Source organism: Chironomus tepperi, unplaced genomic scaffold (genome assembly GCF_022539635.2).
Source record: "Chironomus tepperi strain 1889 unplaced genomic scaffold, CSIRO-AGI_Ctep_v1 contig_163, whole genome shotgun sequence".
In the NCBI taxonomy this organism is placed as follows: Eukaryota; Metazoa; Arthropoda; class Insecta; order Diptera; family Chironomidae; genus Chironomus; species Chironomus tepperi.
Window position 1 is genome coordinate 2,228,406 of NW_027226285.1, and position 24,838 is coordinate 2,253,243.

General features: G+C 30.8%; 8 protein-coding genes and 2 long non-coding RNA genes across 15 annotated transcripts; 6 read left to right on the forward strand and 4 right to left on the reverse strand.

The window, feature by feature from the left end:
* Positions 1-1,231: 1,231 nt before the first annotated feature.
* Positions 1,232-2,607, forward strand: LOC139088554 (uncharacterized). The gene is made up of 3 exons (XR_011544232.1): positions 1,232-1,343; positions 2,221-2,366; positions 2,483-2,607. It is a non-coding gene; the product is annotated as an uncharacterized lncRNA (long non-coding RNA).
* An 821-nt stretch (positions 2,608-3,428) lies between these two features.
* Positions 3,429-4,763, forward strand: LOC139088455 (retinol dehydrogenase 14-like). Its single transcript, XM_070637688.1, has 4 exons — positions 3,429-3,578; positions 3,641-3,786; positions 3,857-4,306; positions 4,372-4,763. Exons 2-4 carry the CDS (start codon positions 3,651-3,653, stop codon positions 4,650-4,652), a joined length of 867 nt encoding a protein of 288 aa, XP_070493789.1. The 5' UTR covers positions 3,429-3,578; positions 3,641-3,650; the 3' UTR covers positions 4,653-4,763.
* Positions 4,764-5,102: 339 nt separating this feature from the next.
* LOC139088471 (retinol dehydrogenase 14-like) lies at positions 5,103-6,509 on the forward strand. Its single transcript, XM_070637709.1, has 3 exons — positions 5,103-5,397; positions 5,453-5,591; positions 5,655-6,509. The coding sequence occupies exons 1-3, from the start codon at positions 5,275-5,277 to the stop codon at positions 6,368-6,370; spliced, it is 978 nt and encodes a 325-aa protein (XP_070493810.1). The 5' UTR covers positions 5,103-5,274; the 3' UTR covers positions 6,371-6,509.
* A 293-nt stretch (positions 6,510-6,802) lies between these two features.
* On the forward strand, positions 6,803-12,368 carry LOC139088470 (retinol dehydrogenase 14-like). Of its 4 annotated transcripts, XM_070637707.1 has the most exons (7): positions 6,811-6,845; positions 6,900-6,918; positions 8,090-8,223; positions 8,290-8,428; positions 11,435-11,905; positions 11,963-12,132; positions 12,197-12,368. In XM_070637707.1, the coding sequence occupies exons 3-7, from the start codon at positions 8,095-8,097 to the stop codon at positions 12,299-12,301; spliced, it is 1,014 nt and encodes a 337-aa protein (XP_070493808.1). In that variant the 5' UTR covers positions 6,811-6,845; positions 6,900-6,918; positions 8,090-8,094; the 3' UTR covers positions 12,302-12,368. The 4 variants fall into 4 exon arrangements, with proteins under 4 accessions (XP_070493806.1, XP_070493809.1, XP_070493807.1 ...); XM_070637706.1 differs by having other exon boundaries at positions 6,804-6,930; XM_070637705.1 differs by lacking the exons at positions 11,435-11,905; positions 11,963-12,132; positions 12,197-12,368 and adding an exon at positions 10,122-11,042 and having other exon boundaries at positions 6,803-6,918.
* A 664-nt stretch (positions 12,369-13,032) lies between these two features.
* Positions 13,033-14,221, reverse strand: Theg (Testicular haploid expressed gene). Its single transcript, XM_070637859.1, has 2 exons — positions 13,350-14,221; positions 13,033-13,292 (listed from the first exon to the last, which is right to left on the reverse strand). Exons 1-2 carry the CDS (start codon positions 14,167-14,169, stop codon positions 13,033-13,035), a joined length of 1,080 nt encoding a protein of 359 aa, XP_070493960.1. The 5' UTR covers positions 14,170-14,221.
* A 27-nt stretch (positions 14,222-14,248) lies between these two features.
* Idh3b (isocitrate dehydrogenase [NAD] subunit beta, mitochondrial) lies at positions 14,249-16,096 on the reverse strand. Its single transcript, XM_070637779.1, has 5 exons — positions 15,950-16,096; positions 15,367-15,826; positions 15,063-15,310; positions 14,872-14,997; positions 14,249-14,815 (listed from the first exon to the last, which is right to left on the reverse strand). Exons 1-5 carry the CDS (start codon positions 15,989-15,991, stop codon positions 14,585-14,587), a joined length of 1,107 nt encoding a protein of 368 aa, XP_070493880.1. The 5' UTR covers positions 15,992-16,096; the 3' UTR covers positions 14,249-14,584.
* Positions 16,097-16,220: 124 nt separating this feature from the next.
* On the forward strand, positions 16,221-21,951 carry ocm (over compensating males). 2 transcript variants are annotated; one of them, XM_070637864.1, is made up of 4 exons: positions 16,221-16,534; positions 17,110-19,122; positions 19,184-21,187; positions 21,252-21,951. In XM_070637864.1, exons 2-4 carry the CDS (start codon positions 17,128-17,130, stop codon positions 21,855-21,857), a joined length of 4,605 nt encoding a protein of 1,534 aa, XP_070493965.1. In that variant the 5' UTR covers positions 16,221-16,534; positions 17,110-17,127; the 3' UTR covers positions 21,858-21,951. The 2 variants fall into 2 exon arrangements, with proteins under 2 accessions (XP_070493965.1, XP_070493964.1); XM_070637863.1 differs by lacking the exon at positions 16,221-16,534 and adding an exon at positions 16,564-16,817.
* On the reverse strand, positions 21,034-23,139 carry LOC139088600 (uncharacterized). Of its 2 annotated transcripts, XR_011544237.1 has the most exons (4): positions 22,425-22,497; positions 22,221-22,361; positions 22,101-22,163; positions 21,034-22,045 (listed from the first exon to the last, which is right to left on the reverse strand). It is a non-coding gene; the product is annotated as an uncharacterized lncRNA (long non-coding RNA). The 2 variants fall into 2 exon arrangements; XR_011544236.1 differs by having other exon boundaries at positions 22,221-23,139.
* LOC139088599 (oxaloacetate tautomerase fahd2, mitochondrial) lies at positions 22,807-24,076 on the forward strand. Its single transcript, XM_070637867.1, has 3 exons — positions 22,807-23,015; positions 23,074-23,140; positions 23,204-24,076. The coding sequence occupies exons 1-3, from the start codon at positions 22,966-22,968 to the stop codon at positions 24,002-24,004; spliced, it is 918 nt and encodes a 305-aa protein (XP_070493968.1). The 5' UTR covers positions 22,807-22,965; the 3' UTR covers positions 24,005-24,076.
* A 66-nt stretch (positions 24,077-24,142) lies between these two features.
* mRpL35 (mitochondrial ribosomal protein L35) lies at positions 24,143-24,788 on the reverse strand. The gene is made up of 3 exons (XM_070637860.1): positions 24,767-24,788; positions 24,466-24,584; positions 24,143-24,409 (listed from the first exon to the last, which is right to left on the reverse strand). The coding sequence occupies exons 1-3, from the start codon at positions 24,786-24,788 to the stop codon at positions 24,143-24,145; spliced, it is 408 nt and encodes a 135-aa protein (XP_070493961.1).
* Between the last annotated feature and the right edge of the window lie 50 nt (positions 24,789-24,838).

Consider the following 24,838-nt stretch of genomic DNA (forward strand, 5'->3'; position numbering starts at 1 on the left):
TTGACTAGAAGTTGAGACTTCGCTTTCTTTCTTGATTATAAATTCAAAATGACTTGATTAGAAGATCACTATAATGCATATAGGGAATTTCGCTTTATCGCTCACTAATCTCAATTCTGCATGTAAATAATGATGTAGAATTAAAAAACAATCTTATTACAACTAACTGTAATTTACCACTCGTTAAAAAACTAACTTCCGAATATAAATAAATTCATTACATTCACATGTGAATTCGATGTGAATAAAATAAACTTAAAATAAATATTTTGAAAAATTAAAAAGAAATTTTTTTAAAAAAGGTTTATATAAATTTAATTCAAAAAGTTATGTCAAAAATATAACTATATTTCATGCTTGAATTTCATTAGTAACTTATATATGCCTTTTGCCATACATAAAAATATATAATTTCAGATAGCGGTAGCTCAGCGGTAAAGTGTAGGACTTCAAATCAAGCAATCCACGGTTCGAATCCCAAGACAAATCTGGCATAATCTGGCAAAAATCGGACGAGTATAAAAGGTTTTAAAAAGATTCAAACGCTTGTGAAGTATATAAGAAAGAGAAAAAAGAGAACAAAAAATATAATTTTTAAAATTTTTTAATAAAAAATCTTGCAACATCTTTCAAAATCTGGCAAAAATCGTCCATAACTTGTATGCAAGTTGATCAAGTTATGGACGATTTGTCTGGCAAAATCTTGCAAAAATCGGACCGATAAAAAAAATCGGTCCGATTTATAGCTGTTTTCTTGCATTGTCGTGCAGTTAAGGATTTTCATCGTATGGAAAATCTTGCAAAGTCTGGCAAAAATCGTTCTCGGGCAAAAATCTTGCATTCGAATTCTGGCAATATCGTCCAAAAATCTTGCCATTTTGGCGCTAGGGTATGGCTCTGTTTGAATTTTTCACAACCGTTAAGACTGTCTTTACTTTAGATTAACATGATAATGCAATATATGTAGATGCAGATCGAAAATGAAAGGATTCTTTAATAAGATAAATGCACATGACAAATCATAAGTGGTCAGACTTCTTTAATATTAAAATAAACAAGCTTTGTAAGGTTATTTGATAGATTGTTTCTTCATTCCTATATAAAGTGACAAAAGGTAAAGTTTTACAGCCCGCGTTATATATTACATCAAAGAGATGAGATATAGTAAACTGGTTGATCATAAAAATTTATATAAATTAATTTTGTTGTAAAAGAAAAACTCGAACTGAAGGCGAATTATTTTGGCAGTTTTGCTTTATTTTTGGTGACACTCCTCTTTAGTCTACATTGAGATATCACAGTGAAAAGACGTGAATAAAGTAGTTCATATAAAAAATATTAAGGTGATTTCATTAATTAAAATACAAAGGAGGACGGATTGTCTGTGAAAAAATTATCAATCCACTGTGAATTTTCATTAAGAAAAACAATGTTTTTATGAAATTTCTTGGATATTTCACAAAAATTATTGCATTCGTGCAACTTAAGTTAGAAATAAAACCTTTTGAACTCGGCTTTAATTTGAATATAATTTAAATAGAAAACTATTGCAGTCTTTGAATCAAAGTGCACCATTAATTGAGCGTGTTTTGAAGTAAATTGCTTCATACTTCATCTTAAGAATTGAAAATAATTTTCACATTTTGATTGATTATTATCTGGTTTTTGAAACAAAGTTTAAAAGGTGTCAGATTTTATGAAGCAATAACACAAAGGCATCAAAAGACAATAATTTATATTTTATGACTAACTTTACAATTAATAATGAAATTTGCCGCAAAAATCAACAGTTCTATACAGTCAGTTTTCATCTAGAGTCATACTAAGTATTGCCACCATACACAACAGATTTTAATAGATTCCTCTTATAAAAATTAATGAATAAAAACTTGAAGTCTGTTTTAAAAAGAGTAAAGGACCATATATGCTTGACCTATAAGACGATCAGCTATCAGACGAAAATCGTGACTCAATGTTACGAATATAATTAACCTTACTGACGGAAATGAGCATTGCATCATGCTTCTTTTATCGACCACAAAAATGCAAGATGCAAGAGTTACATAATTTTCGATATATCTGAAATGCATTTTTTTTTAAATTAAATATTAAGGCTTATTGTATTATGAAAGAGAAAATATGATTGCATAATTTTTTGACCATATCAACAAAGAAACTTCTTGTTCCTAATTGGGATTCACTTTTTAAAACATTTTGCAGCATTCAAAATGGTTAAAATCCTTGGAATTGATGACAACTCGGAGGCGTTTTCCCTTTTGGTCACATTTGTTTTTGGCATTTTTCTTTTTATTGCAACGACCGCTCTTTACATGAAAGTAATGGACGCCAAAGTTCAACGAGAGGAGGTGAATATTTTAAAAAATCCAGAGCTCGAAGTCGGCTCGACTCCATATAAATTCGAGTCAATTTCGAGCTCTGAGAAAATCTATTTTATAAAAATTCTAATTTAACTTTTTGCCAGAATCACTTACGACAGCTTAACAGAGAAGAAATCAGCAATCATACAAAAGATGAGTGAATCACATCATACATAATTTTTTATATCATGACTAGTTTTAATTGATTATATATGTATAAAATGAAGATATTGAAAAATAAAGTGTTTTTTCTATAAAATACATAGGAAATAAAAAAGTTGTTATTATTTCTGGAAATTATGGATATTCCCAGACACTCAAATTTAATTCACACGTCATCACACGACACAGATATCTAATTTTAGGCAAATTTATTTATATTCAAGTTTAAATCATTTACCAATCATCAATAAACTAGATTTAAGATTCCTTCTGAATAGAAAATTTTAAAAATTAGAATTTTTGATATTTTTAAGTTTCAAAATCTTATAAATCACAATTGTGTGTCAATGACATTTTTGCTGCTTTTTCGATGTCGTGTTGTGGTTTTTAAAAATACTGCTTTTGTTTTCAACATTTGCATTAAATTTAGGGTAACTTCTATTTATTTATGATAATAGGGTTAGCAAAGTAAAGAGAAAATATGTCTTTGTCCACTGTGTTTGCTTCATTACTTTTTAAAAATTAAGAAACAGAGAATTTCAAATGTTTATTTCATATTATATCTATTTGATGAAAATTCCACGAGATAGAAAACTAGTTTTCTATCAGACATTTTTACATTATGAACATCACGTTTTTCTAATATGAATATATTATGTCTATACAAAGCCCTAAACCTGATCAACTTGTAAAAAGTCGAAGTAACCTACCGAGAAAGAGATCGGAAGAAACTTTTCTGTGTCATGTTCGTAATGAGGCTTAAAATTCTTTTACATTTCCTCTCTTTCTCTCCGAAGCACATGGGATGTAACATTTATTGACAATCATTAGCCGGCAAAACATATTCTCAGTTGTGTTAAAACAGTTACACATGACTTGTGTTGGTGAACAAAACTTGATTTGGATGAAAAAAAATATAAACTATTGTGAATGAGTAAAGGGAACAATAAAATTTGAATCAGTTTGGTAAATATTTTTGAGTGATCAAGACGTATTTTGATAAGTGTTAATTTGTGTTCCGTCAATCAGAAGACAATAGTAGGTTGCATAAGTTGTTGATGTTTTAATTGATAAAATATAATTTATTTTATTGTAAACAGGTCATTAAAAATGGAAATGAAAAAGACAATTGTGATAACTGGAGCAAACAGTGGCATTGGTAAAGAAACAGCAAGAGAATTAGCCAGAGATGGATCGAGAATTATTTTGGCTTGCCGTAATTTAGATTCAGCCAACCAAGTCAAAGGTAATTTATTTCAAGTTTTACGTCATAATGTATTTTTCTTGAACTTTAATTAGCTTAATTTAATTTTCAGACGAGATTGTACAAGAGACAAAAAACGAAAATATTGCAGTAATGAAAATCGACTTGAGTTCCTTTCAATCAATTCGAGAATTTGCGAAGGAATTTCTTTCTAAAGAGGATCGTTTAGATGTGTTGATTCACAATGCCGGATATGGTGGCGCATTCCAGAAACATAAAAATGCTGATGGAATTGAGATTACTTATGCAATTAATCATTATGGACCATTCTTACTTACTCATTTACTCATTGATATTCTAAAGAAATCAGCTCCATCGAGAATTGTGGTTGTTGCTTCTGATCTATATAAACTAGCAAATGTCAATCTTGATAATATGAATCCAGTTGATACCTGGCCAACATATTTGTACTATAGTTCAAAATGTGCAAATATTCTATTTACCATTGAGTTGGCTAGACGACTACAAGGAACTAATGTGACTGTTAATTCACTTCATCCAGGTATAATTTTTTCTGTTTCACATTTAAAATGCATAATTGTTAATTGATGTTAAATTGTTTAATAGGTATTGTGGACAGTGCAATTTGGAGACATATGCCATTGCCAGTGCGAATTCCATTTTCTCTTGCAAGATTTTTCTTCAAAACTCCAGCTCAAGGAGCCAAAACTTCAATTTACCTTGCTACATCCGATGAAGTGAAAACCACTTCTGGAAAATATTTCATTGATTGCCGAGATGCTACTAGCTCATTGAAATCATATGTAACTGATCCAGAGAAAGCGAAAGCGTGCTGGGAAAAATCATTGGAATATGTCAAGTTCGAGCCAAATGATCCAAAAATTTAAAAGCTTTTCATTTTTATATGTGAAATTTCAGTATTCGCAATATTTTTTTAATCAAAAATTTATAATTTAAAGGAAATAAAGTTATGGTTTCTATTATTGATATTCAAAGAATTTTTGCTAAATGGGTTTTTTGCACTGTCATAAAAAGTCATTCTTATTGTCAATCGAAGATGTTAATAGAAGAAAAAAGTTAAAATCAGAATTTCATGGTATAGGGAAGCTCAACACACTCATGACTTATTACTAGCATATCCAATATGTGAGTAGATAAAATCCCGATTTCCAGTTAGTTCAAATGAGCAAAAAACATTTTTGACTGTAATAGTGTAGTCATTATATCTTTTCGTGTGTCCATTAATTCTTCGATTAGATGTAGCATCTCTCAGTACTCTCTATTTTATTCACATTCAGTTGTGTTTTTGAACTTCAAGTACTCACACACAGATTTTGACTTCACTTTTTTTTTTGATATCTTCGTGTTTTAAAACCAATTTTTAATTAAAAGAAACGAAAGTTGAATTGCGTAATCGTAAATGCTGATTATTTTTACAAATTAAATTGAGTTAAATTTGTAGTATTTAATTAAGTGAAATCAAAATAGCAAACTGTGCAATATTTTCAAATGGAGTTCTTTCCTATCAGCATTTTTCAGCTTTTGTTTACATCTATTCTCAGTATAATAGTAACGGGTCTTATTTGCATTCATATATGGCTCCGAAGTACTGTAGGGAATTTCTATTCAAATGTAAGTTTTTGAGCTATTAAAATTACAAGCGAAGATTTACAAGTTTTGATTATAGGAACGCATGGATGGAAAAACAGTTCTTATAACCGGTGGAAATAATGGAATTGGTTTGGAAACAGTTCGTGACCTAGCACGGAGAGGTGCTCGAATAATAATGGCCAGTAGAAAAATTGAAATTGGACATGAAGTTCGAGGTAGATATTACAGAATGTAAAAAAATTTATTTTTTGTCTAATTGAAATATTCATGACTTTCAGACAGTATAATGAAGGAGACTGGTAATGGAAATATTATCGTAAAAAAACTTGATTTAAGTTCGCAAAAGTCAGTTCGAGAATTTGCCGACGAGATTTTAAAAACAGAGAGAAAAATAGATGTCTTAATTCACAATGCTGGCTGTGCAAGTACTTCCAAGAAGAAGAAGAGTGTTGATGGAATAGAAATGACATACGCAACCAATCATTATGGACCATTTCTTCTCACACACTTGTTGATTGATTTACTCAAAAAATCTTCACCATGCCGAATTATTATCATTTCATCAGCCTACTACAAAATTGCAAATGTTGATCTGTCAAATCTAAATCCACTTGATACTTTTCCATTTTACTTATATTATGTGACAAAGACTGCAAATATAATGTTTGGATTAGAGTTAGCTAAGCGATTAATTGATACAGGAATTTCAGTTTTACTTGTTAATCCAGGAATGACCAATACTGATATTTTTAAGAAAGTCCCTTTTCCACTTAATTTGGTAGTAAAGCATTCTTTCAAAAATGCATTGGAAGGTGCTCAAACGACTATTATGACTGCAGTTTCGAAGAAATTGGATGGCGTTACTGGAAAATATTTCTCTGATTGTCGAGAAGAAGATCTGAAGAGTTTTGTGAAGAATGAGATTAAAAATAAAATATTCTGGGAGGAATCAGTGAAAATGTGTAGATTGCGTCATTCAGATCCAATGATATAGTGTGTAAGCTAGTTAGGAAAAATTCTGCTCAAATGTTAAAAGTCATCATTCGTGTTAAAACGAATGACCTAAGTGCAAAATGTAAAACAAAAGCTTCTCATCATGATATTGGAATAATAAATGTTGTCATTAACAATAAGACTAATTTTTGAACAAATTTTTTTGTCGTCACAGGATCAATAAACAATTAAAAGCTTTTAGTTGTTTAAATACATTTTCAGTATTATTAAATGTTAGACAGCGTGGTGTTTACTTACTATTGCATAATAATTATTGTTATTCATATCCAAAACATTTCTTTCCATCTGATCGTTCCAGTCTCTCATAATTTACGAGCACACACAAGCATGTAAGACATTTATAATTCAAGTTTTAAAGAGAAAATCAAATGAAAGAAGCACAAGAAAATTTTCTTCTCAATCTTCAGTCTTGCTCGAGCATTGCAATCGTTCAGTCTTATATTTTGTGTGCTGGAGTATTGAATTTCAATTTTGTTGTTGTGCAATAAGTGAAATTTGATTTTTTTCAGAGAGCAAGCTCTATAATTGGTAATTTTTTTGGTAATTTTAAGTATGTAATAATAATAAATAGCCTCGAAACTTCGAAGTAAATCTTATTGAAGAAAATAGTTGATGCATAATGAATCTTTGAAACTGTGGACATAAACTGTATAAGAGATAGTAAAGTCATTACTGTTTTCTTTTCTTTCTCTTCATTTCTTCAAAAAAGAAGACAGCATAAATTTTAAAGCTATCGGCAATACATTGTTTTTTTCTGATTTTTGAATTCGTGGCACTTTCTGATTTTGGAAATAAATTTATTTTCTTTTGCTTAATTTATGCTTTATTCTATGATCTTATCAATTTACGTTCTGAATTTTACTGTTGTTCAGAATCAAAAGTGGTATTTCGAAATCTAAATTAGAAAGTTAGTAGATGCCTCTTAAAATTCCAAAGTTACCGTTACTTCTAAATTATAAATAACCACAAAAATCAAATAATTCTAAATAATCGTTTAGAAAGATTTATTCAATTGCAGAAGTTTAAAGTTCAATCTTTGATCGATGAAATGTTAAGTAAGCTCATGACGTGTAACTTACGTAATGATTATTTTTGTAAAAAAAAACTTCGGCCTTTCTGTTTGGCATACAATTCAATGAAACAAGTACCAAACAATTGATGGTCTCGACAAACTCTTCGTAATTTATTTTTTGACCATGAAATAATCTTATGAATGAATGAGATTCGAAATTTTGAGAAAAAATCTTTATGGAAGTTATGTTGAAATACAAAAATGAAAGCGATATCTGTTAAGATACAATAAAATATCTCAAGATTCATGAATAATTGAATATTGATGATTTTATAACGAAAAGATAAAGTTGACGATCTCGAAGGAAAGCCGAAAAACTAGTTTCTGATTATGAAGGTTTACTAAATTTTGATTCGAGAAAATACACGTGTTGGTTAGTTTTAATTCAGATCTAAAACAGAATCACGTAATTTCTTCATGCTCAAGAGCATTTTGATGACATTTGTTCGAGCTGTTTCTGCAGACAATGCGTCTAAAGAGATTATTAAAAATACTTTAGAGTCTCAATCTTCAGGTTGTTGTAAACCACTTCCATAGAAGTGTTAAAATTTAGTTAATTCCACTTAAAAAAATTATTTTTCGTGTAACTAATTATTTCTTAACAATCTTATTGGATTATAATTACAGTCAAAATGGCCTGGTACGAGATACCCAATACAAATGCAGTATCAATCTACAGTGCGTTGCTTTTCGGCGTACTTACAGTTGTCTTCGTTTTCCGTTTGTGGCTAAAAGCAACATGTGGCAAATTCGAATCAAAGGTAAGCAAAAAGACGTTATGAAAGTATCAGCAAAAAAATTCATGAGAGAAAAAATATGATCTTTAGGTACGATTGGACGGAAAAACTGTACTCATTACTGGTGCCAACAGTGGTATTGGTAAAGAAACAGCAAGAGATTTGGCTAAGCGAGGTGCTCGAGTTATCATGGCATGTCGTACAATGGAAACAGCTAATAAGGCTAGAGGTGAGTGTTTCAAAATTATTCATAAGATCAAGAATGTATCTCCTGATTTGGCACAGGTCAATATTTCTTTGGAAAATGCCAAGTCAGTAGTACATCCTTTGGTATTTTAACTAATTTATTGCACCAAGATAGTTTTCATTAGTCATGCATTCATTAATCATGAAAAATTTAGATATTTATTAATTGGGTTGTGTAAATAATTCTAATAGTTAAAGATTCATGTAGTTTATAGTTATTTCATTAGCTGAATTGTTAGGGATTACTCAATATATTCTTGTTTGGCTGCATACAATGTATAATTAACATAACATCCACACATTCAAACCTTGTTGCAGATCAAATAATTAAGGAATCTGGTAATGAGAATATTTTCATTAAAAAACTTGATTTGAGCTCTCAAAAATCGGTTCGTGAGTTTGCTGATGATATTCTCAAATCAGAAAGTAAAATTGATGTTTTGATCCACAACGCCGGATATGCTAACACATTTGACAAGAAGAAAAGTGTAGATGGAATTGAAATGACGATGGCAACTAATCACTATGGACCGTTCCTTCTTACACATTTATTGATTGATTTGCTCAAAAAATCTGCTCCATGCCGTATTGTAATTGTCGCATCCGAATGTTACCGTTTTGCTCGTCTTAATTTGAAGAACTTAAATCCAATCGACACAATGCCTGGCTATTTGTATTACGTTAGCAAATTCGCAAACATTATGTTTGGATTGGAATTAGCAAGAAGATTGAAGGGTTCAAACATCACAGTAAACATGTTACATCCAGGAATGATCGATTCAGGAATTTGGAGAAATGTTCCATTCCCATTAAGTATTCCAATGGCATTTATAAAAGGATTCTTTAAGACAACAGAAGAAGGAGCTCAAACATCACTCTTCCTCGCATGCTCAGAAGACGTTAAGAACGTTTCAGGAAAATATTATTTGGATTGCAAAGAGTGGGATCTCCAATCATACATTCTCGAAGAAGACAAACACAAGATTCTATGGGAAGAAAGTGCTAAGATTGTCAAATTGACTGAGAAAGATCCAAAAATATAAGCGATTCTCTTAGATTATTTTTTAAAATAAATTACTGGGACAGTTTTACTTATAAGTCTATCAAACATAGATTCCTTCCAGTGAAAATTTGTAAATTCGTTAGTAATACAAAACTTAAAGGATCTATAAATTCCTTTTCTTGGTTTTGAATTACTCGGATAGAAGAGGGTCCTCCTTTAAATACTTGATTAATTTTTACAATTATTAATTTAATGGAACAGATAAGGTTTTAGGGATCTGACAATGATAATTATTTTGTTATTAATAACTTTCGGGAGTTTCCGCCAAATTTTCTAAAATAAACATTGATTAGCTTTCAACATAAAACTGAAAAGCTTTTGATAAAAAAAATTTGAAAATTTTATTATTTATAGAATTAGAAATGCTTTCGACTGCTTTTGTGAGTTAACATCTGGCATGCTTTATCAGTAAAGTTTTAAATCTTAGACAATAGAACATTAGTGATATAGACATGATTTGAGTTGAACATCACAAATTCAATTGCTTATCATTTCTCAAAAATGCTAAAGCTTTTAAATTTTTATAGAACTATTAGATACATTAATAACTAGCACCACCGATAAATGAAATGAAAATGCATTTGCTGATCTCGCGCCTCTCCCATATTTCCAGATGAGATAATAAACGAATCCGGCAATAATAATGTCATCGTGAGGAAACTTGACTTAAGTTCACAGCAATCAGTACGGGAATTTGCAGCAGAAATTTTAGCGACAGAGAAAAGACTCGATATATTGATACATAATGCTGCATATGCTGGTATTTTTAAGCAGAGAAAAAGTGTTGATGGAATTGAGCTAACGATGGCAACAAATCATTATGGGCCATTTTTGCTAACACATTTATTAATAAATCTTATGAAGAAATCTGTGCCTGCGCGTATTGTTGTGGTCTCATCAAAACTTCATCACGTATCAACAATGAAAGTGACTAGACCAGAAGATTTAAATCCTATTCAGGGACCACAAAGCTGGTTTCCTGGACAAATTTATCACAATTCAAAATTCGCTAATATTCTTTTCACATTTGAGCTTGCGAAAAGATTAAGGAAGCATAGGATAACAGCTAACTGTTTACACCCAGGAATGGTTGATTCAAACATTTATAGAAATTATCCGTTGCCATTACTCATTCCATTAGCAATATTTAAATTTTTTATTAAGAGTCCAATGCAAGGCGCAAGAAATGTTCTCTATGTCACACTATCAGAAAGGCTTGAAAATGTCACTGGAAAGTATTTCAGAAATTGTCACGAATCTCGTACGAATGCACGAGTATTTAACAAACATTGGCAATCAATTTTATGGGAAGAATCAAAAAAATTTGTTAAACTAACAAGACATGATCCTCAAATTTAGATTTTAACGTTTAACTAACAAGAAATAATGCTAATCATGTCTTAAGAGTCTTAAAAAGTCTTTTGAGATGTTTGTTTTATTTCTAGAAACATTCTGTGAAACTATATGGGTGATCAAATCAGTATTATCGTATTATAATAAGTATACTAACGAGACCAGTGTTCCTCATTGTTTGAATTGACTAAATTACATTCATACGATTGTCAAACATTTCTATAATTATTTATTAAATACAGATTAATCCAATTCTAAAAATAAATTATTGTTCATTCATAATAGAAGTTGTTTAACAATTAAATGTATGAATGGTGTAAATATTCATTATTTTGCATAACTTTTGAGCCAGTAGAATTTCTAAAAAATCATATTTATTAAATCTGGATATACTGTACAGTATTTTTGTATGACTTATTTATAAACTATTAAATATCCATAATATTTAAATTCATCCGTCTATACATAGTTAATGACCAATAATTGTCTAATTAGCAGAAAACATTCAAAAGTTCATTACTTTTCGTTAATTCACACATATTACCAATACAGAAAGAAACAATTTTTTTCCAGATGAGATTATAGAAGAGACAAAAAATGAGAATTGTATCGTTTATCCACTGGATTTGAGTTCATTTAAGTCAATACGTGAGTTTGCGGCAAATGTAAATGAGAATGAAGAGAGACTTGATATTCTCATTCATAATGCCGGCTATGCAAATTATTTAACCAGAGCAGTTAGTAAAGATGGAATTGAAATGACGATGGCAACGAATCATTATGGACCCTTTCTAATGACACATTTATTAATTGATTTGTTAAAGAAAACGGCTAAGAAAAATCCTTGCCGAATTGTTGTTGTAGCTTCAAAAACCCACACATTATCATACATGGATCCAAATAATGATTTTCATTTGAACCCCGTTGGACATTTCCCACCGTCTGATTTATATGGCAATTCAAAGTTTGCTAACATATTGTTCACATTTGAACTTGCGCGTCGTCTTGCTGGCACTAATATCACTTCTAATTGTTTACATCCAGGTAAAAGACATTTTTAGTTTTAAGTATAAAATTCACAATGAATCTTTAAATTGCTAGGTGTCGTAGATTCAGGAATTTGGCGCAATATGCCAATTCCAGTGAATTATGTGTTCAATATTTTTCGTTCATTTTTAAAAACACTTGAGGAAGGAATACAAACAATTCTTTATGTTGCATTGTCTGATGAGATTAATGGAGTTACAGGTCGATATTTTAGAAACTGCCGGGTAAATATTTTGAAATCACAATGATGACTTTTTACTGATAAAAAACTTAAAATTTCAATTAAAGTATGGAGTTCCAAGAAGTGATGTTAATAATCCTGATTGGCAAAAGGCTCTATGGGATGCTTCAAGACGAATTGTTAAGTTAAAGGCTAACGATCCTTTTATATAATAACATTAAAGTCAAAAGTTGAATTTAACATTTGTTTTGATTAATAAAGAAAAATTAAGATCATCAATATTAATTTTGTTTCTCAATACATTCTTCATCAGATTCGTAAATAACAGGCAGAACTGCTTTCTTTAAACGTCTTGGCTGTGCTCGTATTTTTAACCAATTTTTATGACTAACAAATAAGTCATAGTTAAATTAAATTTTATTTAAAACTGCATAAGAAATGTTACCTTTCCCAGTCTTTAATCTTTCCAGGTAATTGGAAAGGTGTTTCAGGACGCTTGACATATTTTTGAGTGATAAATTTTGGCTGAGATAGAACTTTCAACCTTGGAATTAGTTTTGAAATTGGGACTCCTTTAGCTTCCTTTATTGTCATTAATTTTGAAGCTCTCTTTTTGGGTGCTGCCAATGATTGAAGTCGTAACAGATGTCTATTCCATGCTTCAGCTTGTTTCTGCTTTCTTTCACTAAAAAATTACTGATTATTGAAGTGATTCAGAGTATTTTCGGAATTTTCATTTACCCTTTTTTGCCGAGCAATGAAAATTTCTTGTCGTAAACAATATTACATTCATGCTTTGGATAATTAAAGTCTGATAAATGAACTGGACAAAAATTTTGATTTCCGAAAACTTCCATAATTTAACTAAAGATTTATTAACGACAAATTTAATTGTAATGATATGAAATTAAGTTAATTAAAAAGAAATTTAAATTTTCAATGGTCACTGTGCGTTCTTTGGTTTTGCAAGTTCAATAATTCTTGGTGTGGCTTTTGCTTTTAAAGCTTTTGGACTGATTGCTGGCTTCTCTTCATCATCATCGTCATCCTTTATTTTTGGCTTAGACAATTGTAATGTTCTTTCACTTAACGATGCCTTCAAAGCTCTTACAACTACACCATAAACTGTTTTCTCTGGTGGAGCAATCTTAACCTTCTCTTCATGAATAGTTTTTGGAGTTGCTAGTTGCTTAATTCGATCGGCTTTAAGTCAAAAACATGAATGAATTGATTTGTTCAATTACTTGGTTAAATACTTACTAGCTATATATTTTAATGCATTTGGATTAGCATAAAATGTTTCTTTCTGTTCATCGTTTTCGTCCTGTTCTTCCTCTAATTCATCTTTAATTTTTTTTGGTTCTGAAAGTTTGATCAATCGCTTTGTTGGAATATATAATTTAGAAGCATTTCTAACAGCACTCTGATAACCATATGTTGGTCGATATTTCTCTCTTGGATAACGTGGTTGGGATAAATTATTAAAAGATGCTTCCAATTCACTTAGAGGCACAACTTTTCGTGGAGGTTTTTTAGGTTCTTTAATCTTTTTTGGGCATGCTCGTTTCTTAAGCCATTCACAATGTTTTTGCCAATCTTTAGCATCCCATTTACGACAAGGAGTTCTGGACTCCGTGAGATGTACATTCGCAAGTCTACTGTACATTGTCATCATCGAGTGATGAATGAGATTGTTAATATTGCATAATTTTTCACAATCAATTGCCGTCCTATATTGTTCAGCCGATGCCACAAGCTTTCTTACTTTTGGAATTGCGAGCATTTTTATTCTGGTTGAAAGATTAACTTCTCTTGAAATCTCAATGTTTTTATCCAAATTTCTACATTCATTTGTAGTATATTTGGGCGTATAGTATTTTGGTTGTGCCAATATCCTGATTCTTTTATTTTTACACTTGAATCTTTTTTGTCTTTTGTATTTCAAATGATCGGATCCAAAATATTTCTTGCAATTCAAGGGTCTTTTTCCAGTTTCGGGAGGACAGTAAAGAGTTTCAAATTGGCTATCAAAACATCCAATTGCCTTATCTTTATCCATATTTCTCTCACAATCCTTCATTTGAGAAAAAAAACGTGCAAAACGTAGAAAAAAAATTACAAAATGATAATTTTTGTTTAAAAAAAAACTCTAAGATAACTACGTTTCTAACTGAATTTGATTCATTAAGATTTATTGACTTTTTCACTCAGGCAACAATTTGCTTGAACTTTCCATGTTATAACATAATTTTAATAAATAAATTTGGATAGTACGGACTACAGGACGGTCCATCAATTTAAAGCATGAGAATATTTTTGGGTCTTTTATACAATTTGGTGGGAATTGAAATAATAATGATAAGGAGATCAAGAACGATAAAAATAATATAAAATCCAATTGTTTAACAATCTACATTATTGTTTCGTCGATGATTCGTATTGTGAGTGTAATTATTGACGGTAATAATTATGTTATTGCTCTTTTTCTATGCAATTTACTTTAAGTTTAAGATTACAGCACGTGTAAATTCATTTGTTGTAGCATTTCCACCAAGATCCTTTGTGCGTACTTTTCCTGCCTTTAAGACATTATTGATGGCACCATAGATTTGTTGACTGTAGTGAAGCAAGTTAATATGACGAAGCATTTTTGATGCGCATAACAACATTGCAGTTGGATTGGCAATATTTTTACCTACAGCTTCGGCGAATGTATGACGTGCACCCTACAATCAATACAGGATCAATAAAAGACACAATTCACGAATATAATCAATCTTACAGGTTCATAGACAACGTGTTCAGCTGAATAACTAGCACCAGCAACAACTCCTGCACCTCCAACAAGTCCAGAAGAGATATTGTCAATAATATTACCATAGAGATTCGGTGCAACCATAACATCGAACTATAAACGAGAGTAAATAGTCATGTGATGTATAAAATTAAATATACACTATAAAAACTTCATACTTGATGTGGATTTGACACAAGTTGCATTGTAGCGTTATCTACAATCATTTTTTCAAACTTAATTCTTGGATAGAGTTTGGCCATTGCTTCACAACTTCTAAGGAACAATCCATCTCCCAACTTCATGATGTTTGCTTTGTGGATGGCAGTGACCTTCTTTCTGTTGTGCTTGACAGCATAATCAAAAGCGAACTTGGCAATGCGCATTGATTTAACTTCGGTTACAATTTTCAAGCACTCAATCACGCCTAAAATATTAAGTTTTTTCAAATCTGAAATGCAGGATTTTATTCTTAAATTTTACCTGGAACTGATTCATGCTCTTGTGCTGAATATTCTCCTTCAGTTTGCTCACGAATAACAACAGCATCGATGCCTTGATGACGTGTTTTCACACCAGGTAAACTCACCACATGGACAACATTCGCATACAAATCAAGTTCATGGCGAAGTTTCATGTTAAGTGTTTGAAGTTCTCCAGTATTACTGTAGTCAGGTGTTGCCAAAATACCCTTCAAGCAGATTCTGTTCTTTTTGATAGATTTAACAACATCTTCCAGAGGAGAACTCAATGCTGGATTAACTTCTGATAGGAAAAAAGGCTCAAAATCGACTGGAACATCAGCAGCTTTGAAAACTTCTTGCACCGAATATATCAATTCTGGACCAACACCATCTCCAGGAATCAAAGTGCATGTGGTTCGTCCTTCTGGTTTTGTGGGACTAGCTAATGCAGCAGTTGAGTGGATATTGCGTGACGAAGCCTTTAAAATCAGCAATTTTTTAAAATCAATGTTTTTTCAAGGAATTTTTTTTCTCATTGTACGATGTTGCATAATATAATGAGTTAAATTCTAATTTTCAATGAATGTCACTGCGTAACTCACCTGAACCAGACATCTAACAAAACTTCTTGTTAATAGTGACATGCTGCTATATAGCTTATATGTCCTCAACTATCTAAAGATTTTTAATTTGAGCACAAACAGAAGAACGATGATGTTGGGAAAAATACTTTTCAAAGCAGAGGGGTGCGGAACTTGAAAATTTTTGAAGGAAAAAAATATTTTTTTTTTCTTAACGATGAATAAAATGTAAATAAATGAGTTTACTATGATGCACCACTTTAACAATTCCTTACAACAGCTTAAAATTTTATTGTTCTGGTCTATAAAATTTAGTAAAAATGTGTCATTGAACAATTCAGACACACATGATTTTTTGTTCTAGAACATTCATTCATTGTTTTGAGTTTGTGTGATATAGCATGAGTTGAACAAATGGAGAAAATGAAAGAGCGTGAATTTATATTGAATTTATTTTTCTTCCAAAAAGTCTACCCCTCGTTTAAAGTTTTCATGTAAATAAACGCAGTGGAAAAAGTAATAAAATTTTAAAGTTTTATAAAATTAGTACAAATTAATAAATTATTTAAGAATCTTAATTATTAGACTGATGACATCACATTATTTGTAAGCAGTGAATTTGTTTCTTTAAAAAAGACGCTTTTTTCATCTTATGAATGGTCAATAAAAATAAACATCCTTTAGCGTTTTGATTATTTAGTAAAGCCCCTTGAAAACCTACGTAAAAAACTTTGTAAAAAGCGTGGAATGATAATTTAAAGTGACTATTTTCGATTGTTGAAAAATGTAGTAAATAGCTTAAATTTTGAATAAATAAAACAATAGTGACATATTAGAACCTCTGGTTATACGTTTTTTGTACACATTAATGGAATAAAGACGCTAAGAGGTAACAATTATATAATAATTTTTTCTATCTAGGTAGCCATTTTTGTTTTGATATATTGTGTGTTCTGAACATAATTTGTTTTTGTTATCTTTCTTGACGTTGAGAATTTTTAGAATTGAATTGTAAAATTTTTAAAACTTTAATTAATGATAAAGACTTTTCTTTATTAAATATATCAATTTGACTTTTAAGATTATCTTATTTAAGCTTCAAAATTTTCAAAATTCTCAGACTTAACCTCAAAGTTATATAAAATCATAGATTTTTATACTTTGGCAAATTTTCTTTACAGCAAACAAAGCAATCAGCTATGGATGCATATCAAAGTTATGTAAATATTGATGAAGAAGATTTGCTCGATGAATTGCCTGAAAGACGCGCATCATTTTGTAAAAGTGATAAGATCTCATTATGTGAATCAAATAGAGACGATTCGGGATTAGGAATAAGCGATTCAATAGAAATATTTAAGGAAAGTGTAGAACATCAATTTCTAGAAGAATTAAGTTGCGAAACTAATGATGTAAATACTGAACTAGATAGTAAATTACCAGAACTTATTCCTCTATCAAATATTTCTCATTCTCCTAATGATAAGCCTACAACAAATTCTGTCAATACTACACCAAACAAAAATTCATTGCCTGAGCTTCAACCAATTCCAATCATGATAATGGATGAAAGAAAAAATTCATTTTCGGATGGCATATCCAATAAAGAAATGAACAATGAATCTCGGCGTTCATCAACCTCTTCATTTATTGACTCACTTTTGGATAAACTTCGTCGAAATAACTCCGAAAGTTCAGCATCAGATATATCGCCAAAGAAAGTAACAAGTGAATATAAATCTAGTGATGATGATTTACTTGTCGAAATGACAAGACCAGTTTCCTTTACAAAATCGGAAAATCCAAATATGTTACCAACTCCAGTTGTAGAAAATCAATCAATTTCATCTGTATTTGTTAATTCCGCGAAAGAGTATGAAGAAGCGATTGAAAGGAATAAGAAAATAGTGTGTAATAAACATGAGGATAAATCGAAAATGTCCTCAAAATCACAACCACCACAAATGAAACCCCCGAAATTACCATCAAATTTTAAACATCCACGAACACTTGCACAAAAACGTTTACTTCTTGCCAGCAATATAAGCTTCTTGATGATTGAACAAGAATCAAAAATATTTAAACAAATTCAAAGAAAAAAGAGCAACAAAGAAGTTGATTATCAATTTATTGACGATTTATCTGAGGACGAAATTCCATTAAAACATGGTCCATGGAAAGCATTATCATGGTTGAAAACTGAGGAAGGAAATTATATTCAACAGTATATTAATATTGATGGTCAAAGCTACAAATTAACTGGTTCTAAAGGAAATCACAAAAATAAATTTTTGTTACCCCAATCGAGTAAGCCATTCCAAAAGTATCAAACAACATCACTACGGTCAGTAAGATGCTGTGAAGGAGGGAAGATAAAGAAGCGAATAATCGATAATTTAGTCAATGTCGAAAGCATTAAAAAATTCATACTTGAGGGAAATTTAAATCCATTTAAAAAACTAGAATCAAATACATTATGTAACCAATTAAGCTTGATAAAGCCAAGACCATTGTTTAAAAAGATTGAGCAAATAAATAGGAACCGAAAATTATTAGAAAATGATGAAGATAGTGCTTTTCTTGGCGATTACATGAAATTTAAAATGCCTGATATAAAGTTAGAAGTGAGACCTAAAAATAAAGTTCCACTAGATTCAATAGCTAAGCAATATCTTAATGAAATAATTCCTTATTGTGATTTAAATGAGAATTGGATTAATTTTTCACTCTCTGCTTTGGCAACAAAAGAGGATATGAAAGATGTAGACGAAGCTTTTGAATTCACTATTCCTTACTGTGATAACAAGCAGAATATTCTTGTGAGAGAAATTATAAAACATAAAGATTATGTGGATGCACAAACGAATTCAGAAAATTGTGAAGACTTTGATGAATTCAAATGGACTTTTGCAGAAAATTGTGATAAGAATGACATCCTTGAGATGGAAATAGTCGAAATTATTAAAGATCTCTCAAATAGTGTATGCATCAACCTCAATGATGACATATTCACAAAAGTTGACCCCTTAGAACGAACTTCATTATTAGTAGCACCAATAAAGCCAAAAGAAGCTTTACAAGAAATAGCATCAACATCCAAAAATTTGAAAATCGATCAATCTAAGAAAATGTTACTTGAACTTCGTCGACTTAACGCAAATGTCGTAAAATCGGATTCAACTCGTGTAGACGATGTAAGTTATTATCAAAAGTTGACCCTCTTGATTCTTAATTTAATTGTTTTCTCATACACAGGAGGAAGACATCAGACGTCACGCCTTAGCGCACTTAGCAAAGGATGAGCGAGATCTTAGACCAACAGTTATTGTGACAGATTCCGATACAGTGTTATTAAGTAACAAGAAAACAGAATCGCGTCGTCAAAAAAGAGCTCCAAAAAGGTATTCTGATTACATGCAATCTGTCGTAATTGATGGAAGTGAGAAAGAAATAGCATATGAACCACCGAAAAAAGTTAAACCAAAAGAATTAATTGATGAACCATTTAAAACTAAAGCTCAGCTTACAGACACTGGAATGACTCATGAAGAGACAAAGCAGTTGAAAGAGGCTATACAGAAATGGATTCACGTAAATGTGGTTATTCAAAAGTTAGAACATTTAGAAGACATTCAGCCATGGTGCATGCTTCATAATCTTTATAAATGTTCTTGCAAAACTATCGTTCCTAAAGAAATAACTAGAAACGAAGGTATTAGTGATGATAAACTAGAAAGGTTAAAGGAAGACATAATTGAAGAACCTCAAAATGTCTTAGATAAGGAAGAGTTAAGCACTCATAAAGATAGTTTGAATGTTTCAAATAATTCACCGAGCGAAGAATTCTCGGCTGATATTGAAGAACTGAAGATTGAGGAAGTCCCTTCTCAAGAAAATATTGAAAATTCAAGACGAGTATTGCCTATGGAATCGGATAAGCCAAGAAAAAATATGCTCGAGATTCAAGAAGATATTGACTTGGAAGAAGAAAATAAAGAAAATGCTCCTAAAATGGAAATTTTGAATATTTCTGAACTTGTAAATGGTGGAATCGGGCCGATTTTCATCAATATTTATGACACTAAAGTTAATAGACTAAATCAGATATTCCGATCAATTTTAAATAACAATATGGCTCTAGTTTATCTCGATGGACTAGGATATTATGTGGATATGAAGAAAATCGACGTAATGAAACTGAAATTCGATGAAATAAGAGATGAACTAGAACATCCTGTGTTTATTATTCGACCAAAAAATTATAAAGCAGATGAGGAACAATTAAAAATCTACAGTGATTTTGTGGACCTTTTATTTAAAGATGACACAGAATTGTTAAAGCAAATCAAAGATAAAGGATTATTAAGAGAAGTAGCAAGAATTATAGAAATAATTCTTCAAAGTGTCCGAAAGAAAATTGCAGCTCAGATTGGAGATGAACCAACTGATTTTGTTAAAGAGCAGCTTTCTTTAATAACTAGAGATCGTTCAAATTCAAATACATCTGTTTCCTCTGCTGATACATCACCATTACATTTTAATGGAAAGCAACTTGAAAAAGCTCCACCGCCTGGCTTTGAAACAGAAATGATGAAAGATTTCAATAGAATATTCTCAATGAGAATGCAAAAACTTTGTGCCATTATTAGGTCGAATTCATTAGGACTACATCCGTTGGATGGATATGTTAATAAGTTTTATATTTATAAGTGGAACTTACTTTTACAATCATTTGAAGAAGACTTGATAAATATTTGGCAAGTCAAATTAAATGATGATCTAGGCAAAAATTATTATATGTACATCATTACAAACACTTCAACCCCACCTGATATTGAAAATGCAGACACAGAAAACATCACAAATATTAAAAAATTGCCACTTAGTAATATTTCAGCATTAATTAAAATGATATTATTAAGAATTGAAAATTCTAAAACAATGAACATGACAGTCTTATTATTTGGATGTAAGGGATATTTCCGGATTTGTGGATTACTAAATAGCAAGGAAAATTATTTTGATGGAGTTTCTGCAAAGCCTACAAAGCAAACACATCCTCGATTAACAGCTAAGATACAAAAAGTATATAATATTTGGTATGGACTGAAGAAGGCTAGTGCACTTAAGATTATGTCAAATGAACAAGATTCAATTAATGATCAGGAAGTAAAGGATGACCGTGAAAAAATTGTTTCTAATAAGCCAAATGTCCATGCAGATGAGGCTAATGATAATAAATCAAAAGATCAGACAATGGTAAGTTCACTGCAAATTTAGTAACAGAACTATTCAGTAATGACTATATAAAATTTTATTACAGCAACCATCAACATACAAATGGTTCCTCTTTAATATTTCAAATGACTTTTCTGACATTTATATCAAACAATGGAAGAATTATTTACCATATCGAGTCATAATGAGTGCTATCAGTCAGGCAAGATCTAAACAACGGACAATAAGAATTTTGGGTCCATTGAATAGTGCTAAGGATACGCCAAGAATTTTCGCACTTCCGAATGCTCCACTAAAATTTAAGAAGGAAGAAGGTCAAAATATGACTGGCAACTTCTTGCTATTCGGACCTTATTTAAGAGACTCTAATTCAAATTTACTTCTGATGCAGAAGGTTGATGGAAGGATGATCTTACGAGATGATTATGAGCAGCAAAATAACATCAAAAGAAGTTCACGAACACGTTGTTTGTGGATTTATGCAAATTCTTTAAAATGTGTTACAGATTCTCAAATTGAATCAATCCAACCTTCTTGGCTTAAAAAAGGTGACAGAACTAATCAAGGAACTGAAAATAATGAAAATTCTCCAGACTATATTAAACAAAAAGTTCCAAAATTACATTCGGATGATTCAAGGAAGAAGTTTAAAATCTCATCAACTTCTAATGGTTTAAAGAAAGTATTGTAATCAATTTTTTTGTTACTTGATATTTGTTAATTCTAAATTATTTAAGTTGACTTAAGTTAATAAAAAATTAAATCCACTTTTGATTTTAAATTAATTAAGGAGTGTTTTTGTGCTCAAGGTTGTTGATATGCTTGTTCATTTCATGTTGTAAAAATTTCACAGCACGATGTTCAATCGCTAAGTTGTCACTAAAAAGTAGGGGCATTAAAAATAGTGAATTAACAAAATATTAAGAGCTTTTACACTTGATTAGAGATTTTCTCATGTTTCTTTGTTAAATCCTCGATCACATTCTCACGTGATTTTCTGAAATAGATTGAAGCAAATCAGCAACCAAATAGGTGATAATTGAAAAATGCCTACATTAAGTTAATAAGCTCATTAAGTTTATCCACAATTATTGTCATTCCATCGATCGTGGTTGCTTTTGCTTTATCAAACTCTTTGTATACAGGAATCACTATCGTAATTTTGTTGCAATTTTTGCAGATATGATCTCCTGCTCTATAAAATAACACATTTCACTATTTCTTCAAAATAAGAATCCAATTGGATTTTAATATTTACGCTTTCATCTGATCTACGCAGTAATCATGAATGAAATGTTCACAATTTGATGCACAGATTAAATCACCATCTAAGATTGAATGTTGACAGAATAAGCACTTGAAAATCATCTTAATCGATTGAACGCACGTTTACTAATAAATTAAGTACGATTGAAATCTGATCTATTTCTATTAATGAATTCAATTGTCGCTATTACTAGGTGACACTGAAACATTTTTGGAATAGTTTTGCCGTGAGCGATTGTGATTTTATGATATGCTACATTTTCATCAACATCAATCATTGCAAAATACAGAATGTGCAACTAATGAGACTATGTTGATTCGGAGGCTGTCACGTGGGATAATTTAACGGTTTTTGATTTTTTGAATACTTCCAGTTAGCTTTATTTGTGTGTGTGAGACTGGAAGTTTGTTTTGATTAAAAATTTGCAAAGATAACAGAAATTTTTAATTAAAGTAGGCGAATTATCAAATGATTTTTTAGTTTTTTTGTGATCTGAACTAAATTTTAGAGTCTAAAATTGCTTAAACCAAAGATGCGGAATCTTCTTCAGATAAAAAATTATTCTATGATTAGGAATTTATGGTACTAGTTTTTACATCAACAACTTTATTTTTATTAATTATAATGTATTTTTCATCAGCACATTACCGAAATTAAGATTTATTCAATACGTGAAGAATGATAAACTTCATTTAGGAATGAGTTCTGTAAGTGACAATCATCACATCTGTAATTAAAGTACATAATCATTCGTGACTATTTTATTTCAGCACAATGGCGAAGAAATCATGGAATTATCAAAAAATACCGGATATCCAAACAATATGAGACAGTTCATAGAGAAGAATGTAGATTTAAATGTGATAAGAGAAAAGCTAGACTGCTTTGAAAAAATCAAAACATCAGATGTTAAACTTGTAGCTCCAATATTAAACCCTCAGAAAATTATTTGTCTTGGATTGAACTATAGAAGCCATTGTGAGGAACAGAAAATAGAAATTCCAAAAGAACCAATTTTCTTCAGTAAATTTCAATCGTCGATTGTCGGTCCAACAGACGACATCATTGCCCATAAAATAACAACGAAGATGGATTGGGAAGTTGAATTAGCCGTTATTATTGGATCTCCAGCATATCATGTCAGTCGAGAAAAGGCGATGGATTATGTGTTTGGATATACTGTGGCACAAGATATAACAGCAAGAGAATGGCAGAAAAAGAATGGTGGACAATGGCTGATTTCTAAAAGTATGGATTCGTTCTGTCCATTAGGTCCTTCAATTGTCCACAAAAGTGAACTTGATGGCTCAAATCTCTCAATTAGATGTAGTGTAAATAATATAATTAAGCAGTGTGGCAACACAAACGATTTAATATTCCCGATTGATGACATAATTCATCGATTAACAAAAAGCATTACTTTATTGCCTGGAGATGTTATCTTAACTGGCACTACTGGAGGTGTTGGTGTATTTCGTAATCCACGAGAATTTTTAAAGGTCGGTGATGTTATTGAGAGCGAAGTTGAAGGAATAGGGAAGCTTATAAATACAGTTGTAAGCGATGAATAGTAATAAGATTTTTTTTGAATAAATCGCGGTTTTTGAAGCATTTTTTGGTGCTATTCCTATAATTTAAAAGTATTTGACTTACTTGGAGTTAATTAATTCTATTGAAATTTATTAATTCACTATGTTATGACAGTTTTCTTATAAATCCCATTCTTTTGGCTTTCGTGCAGTTTTTGAAAAGCTTTCTCGACTATGATATGGTCTATAAAGGTCATCCACAAAATGTTTTGGCTTTCTATAATATGAGCCTGCCATTTTATCCAGCAAATTAGACTGTGTTGCATTACAAAAGACATGTTGTCTAGCTCTGTATTTTTGTGCTGGTGATTTTCTCCAAATTCTCTTGTTACGTCCGGCACGAGTTCGAATCCAAATTCCCCAATCAAGTCGTAAGAATCTCTTAATCTGAAAACATTCAGTGAATTAGAAATGTCCAGTTTTTCTGTAAAATTATAACTTACGACTGCCTTCACACTTTTCCTTTTCGCCTTTCTCAATGAAAATTTTGTTAAATTTCTTACGATTGTTGATTGGCATGGCTGGATTAATGACTTCTGAGCTAATATTTGCGTGCTACAAGCTGTATTTAATGCAGGAAATTGAATGTTTACATGCTTAATTGAAAATTGGGAGAAATTCCTTGCGAGAGCAGTACAAGTGCTGATTTTGACTTGATTTCTCGCTAATGCTGCAACATTTGATATTGCTGTAATAAAATGCTTTGTTAACAATCAATTTATACTATAATTAATAAATATTCACCTGGTATTAAGGCTCGTAACATATTTTAAAAATATTTTTCAAAGCACAACACAATTTTTATTTTCCATACTG

Coding starts and splice junctions, on each gene's coding strand:
- ocm (XM_070637864.1), top strand. CDS start 17,128: ATGGATGCATATCAAAGTTATGTAAATATTGATGAAGAAGATTTGCTC. Junction 19,123..19,183: donor ATTCAACTCGTGTAGACGAT/GTAAGTTATTAT, acceptor TCTCATACACAG/GAGGAAGACATCAGACGTCA. Junction 21,188..21,251: donor AATCAAAAGATCAGACAATG/GTAAGTTCACTG, acceptor ATTTTATTACAG/CAACCATCAACATACAAATG.
- LOC139088599 (XM_070637867.1), top strand. CDS start 22,966: ATGCGGAATCTTCTTCAGATAAAAAATTATTCTATGATTAGGAATTTA. Junction 23,016..23,073: donor TCTATGATTAGGAATTTATG/GTACTAGTTTTT, acceptor ATTTTTCATCAG/CACATTACCGAAATTAAGAT. Junction 23,141..23,203: donor TTCATTTAGGAATGAGTTCT/GTAAGTGACAAT, acceptor ATTTTATTTCAG/CACAATGGCGAAGAAATCAT.
- mRpL35 (XM_070637860.1), bottom strand. CDS start 24,788: ATGTTACGAGCCTTAATACCAG. Junction 24,585..24,766: donor GTTACGAGCCTTAATACCAG/GTGAATATTTAT, acceptor CATTAAATACAG/CTTGTAGCACGCAAATATTA. Junction 24,410..24,465: donor GGAAAAGTGTGAAGGCAGTC/GTAAGTTATAAT, acceptor GAATGTTTTCAG/ATTAAGAGATTCTTACGACT.
- LOC139088455 (XM_070637688.1), top strand. CDS start 3,651: ATGGAAATGAAAAAGACAATTGTGATAACTGGAGCAAACAGTGGCATT. Junction 3,787..3,856: donor TTCAGCCAACCAAGTCAAAG/GTAATTTATTTC, acceptor TTTAATTTTCAG/ACGAGATTGTACAAGAGACA. Junction 4,307..4,371: donor TGTTAATTCACTTCATCCAG/GTATAATTTTTT, acceptor ATTGTTTAATAG/GTATTGTGGACAGTGCAATT.
- LOC139088470 (XM_070637705.1), top strand. CDS start 8,095: ATGGCCTGGTACGAGATACCCAATACAAATGCAGTATCAATCTACAGT. Junction 8,224..8,289: donor GTGGCAAATTCGAATCAAAG/GTAAGCAAAAAG, acceptor TATGATCTTTAG/GTACGATTGGACGGAAAAAC. Junction 8,429..10,121: donor AACAGCTAATAAGGCTAGAG/GTGAGTGTTTCA, acceptor CCATATTTCCAG/ATGAGATAATAAACGAATCC.
- Theg (XM_070637859.1), bottom strand. CDS start 14,169: ATGAAGGATTGTGAGAGAAATATGGATAAAGATAAGGCAATTGGATGT. Junction 13,293..13,349: donor TGCATTAAAATATATAGCTA/GTAAGTATTTAA, acceptor TTTGACTTAAAG/CCGATCGAATTAAGCAACTA.
- Idh3b (XM_070637779.1), bottom strand. CDS start 15,991: ATGTCACTATTAACAAGAAGTTTTGTTAGATGTCTGGTTCAG. Junction 14,998..15,062: donor TTGTGTCAAATCCACATCAA/GTATGAAGTTTT, acceptor TCTCGTTTATAG/TTCGATGTTATGGTTGCACC. Junction 14,816..14,871: donor AACACGTTGTCTATGAACCT/GTAAGATTGATT, acceptor TATTGATTGTAG/GGTGCACGTCATACATTCGC.
- LOC139088471 (XM_070637709.1), top strand. CDS start 5,275: ATGGAGTTCTTTCCTATCAGCATTTTTCAGCTTTTGTTTACATCTATT. Junction 5,398..5,452: donor TAGGGAATTTCTATTCAAAT/GTAAGTTTTTGA, acceptor TTTTGATTATAG/GAACGCATGGATGGAAAAAC. Junction 5,592..5,654: donor AATTGGACATGAAGTTCGAG/GTAGATATTACA, acceptor CATGACTTTCAG/ACAGTATAATGAAGGAGACT.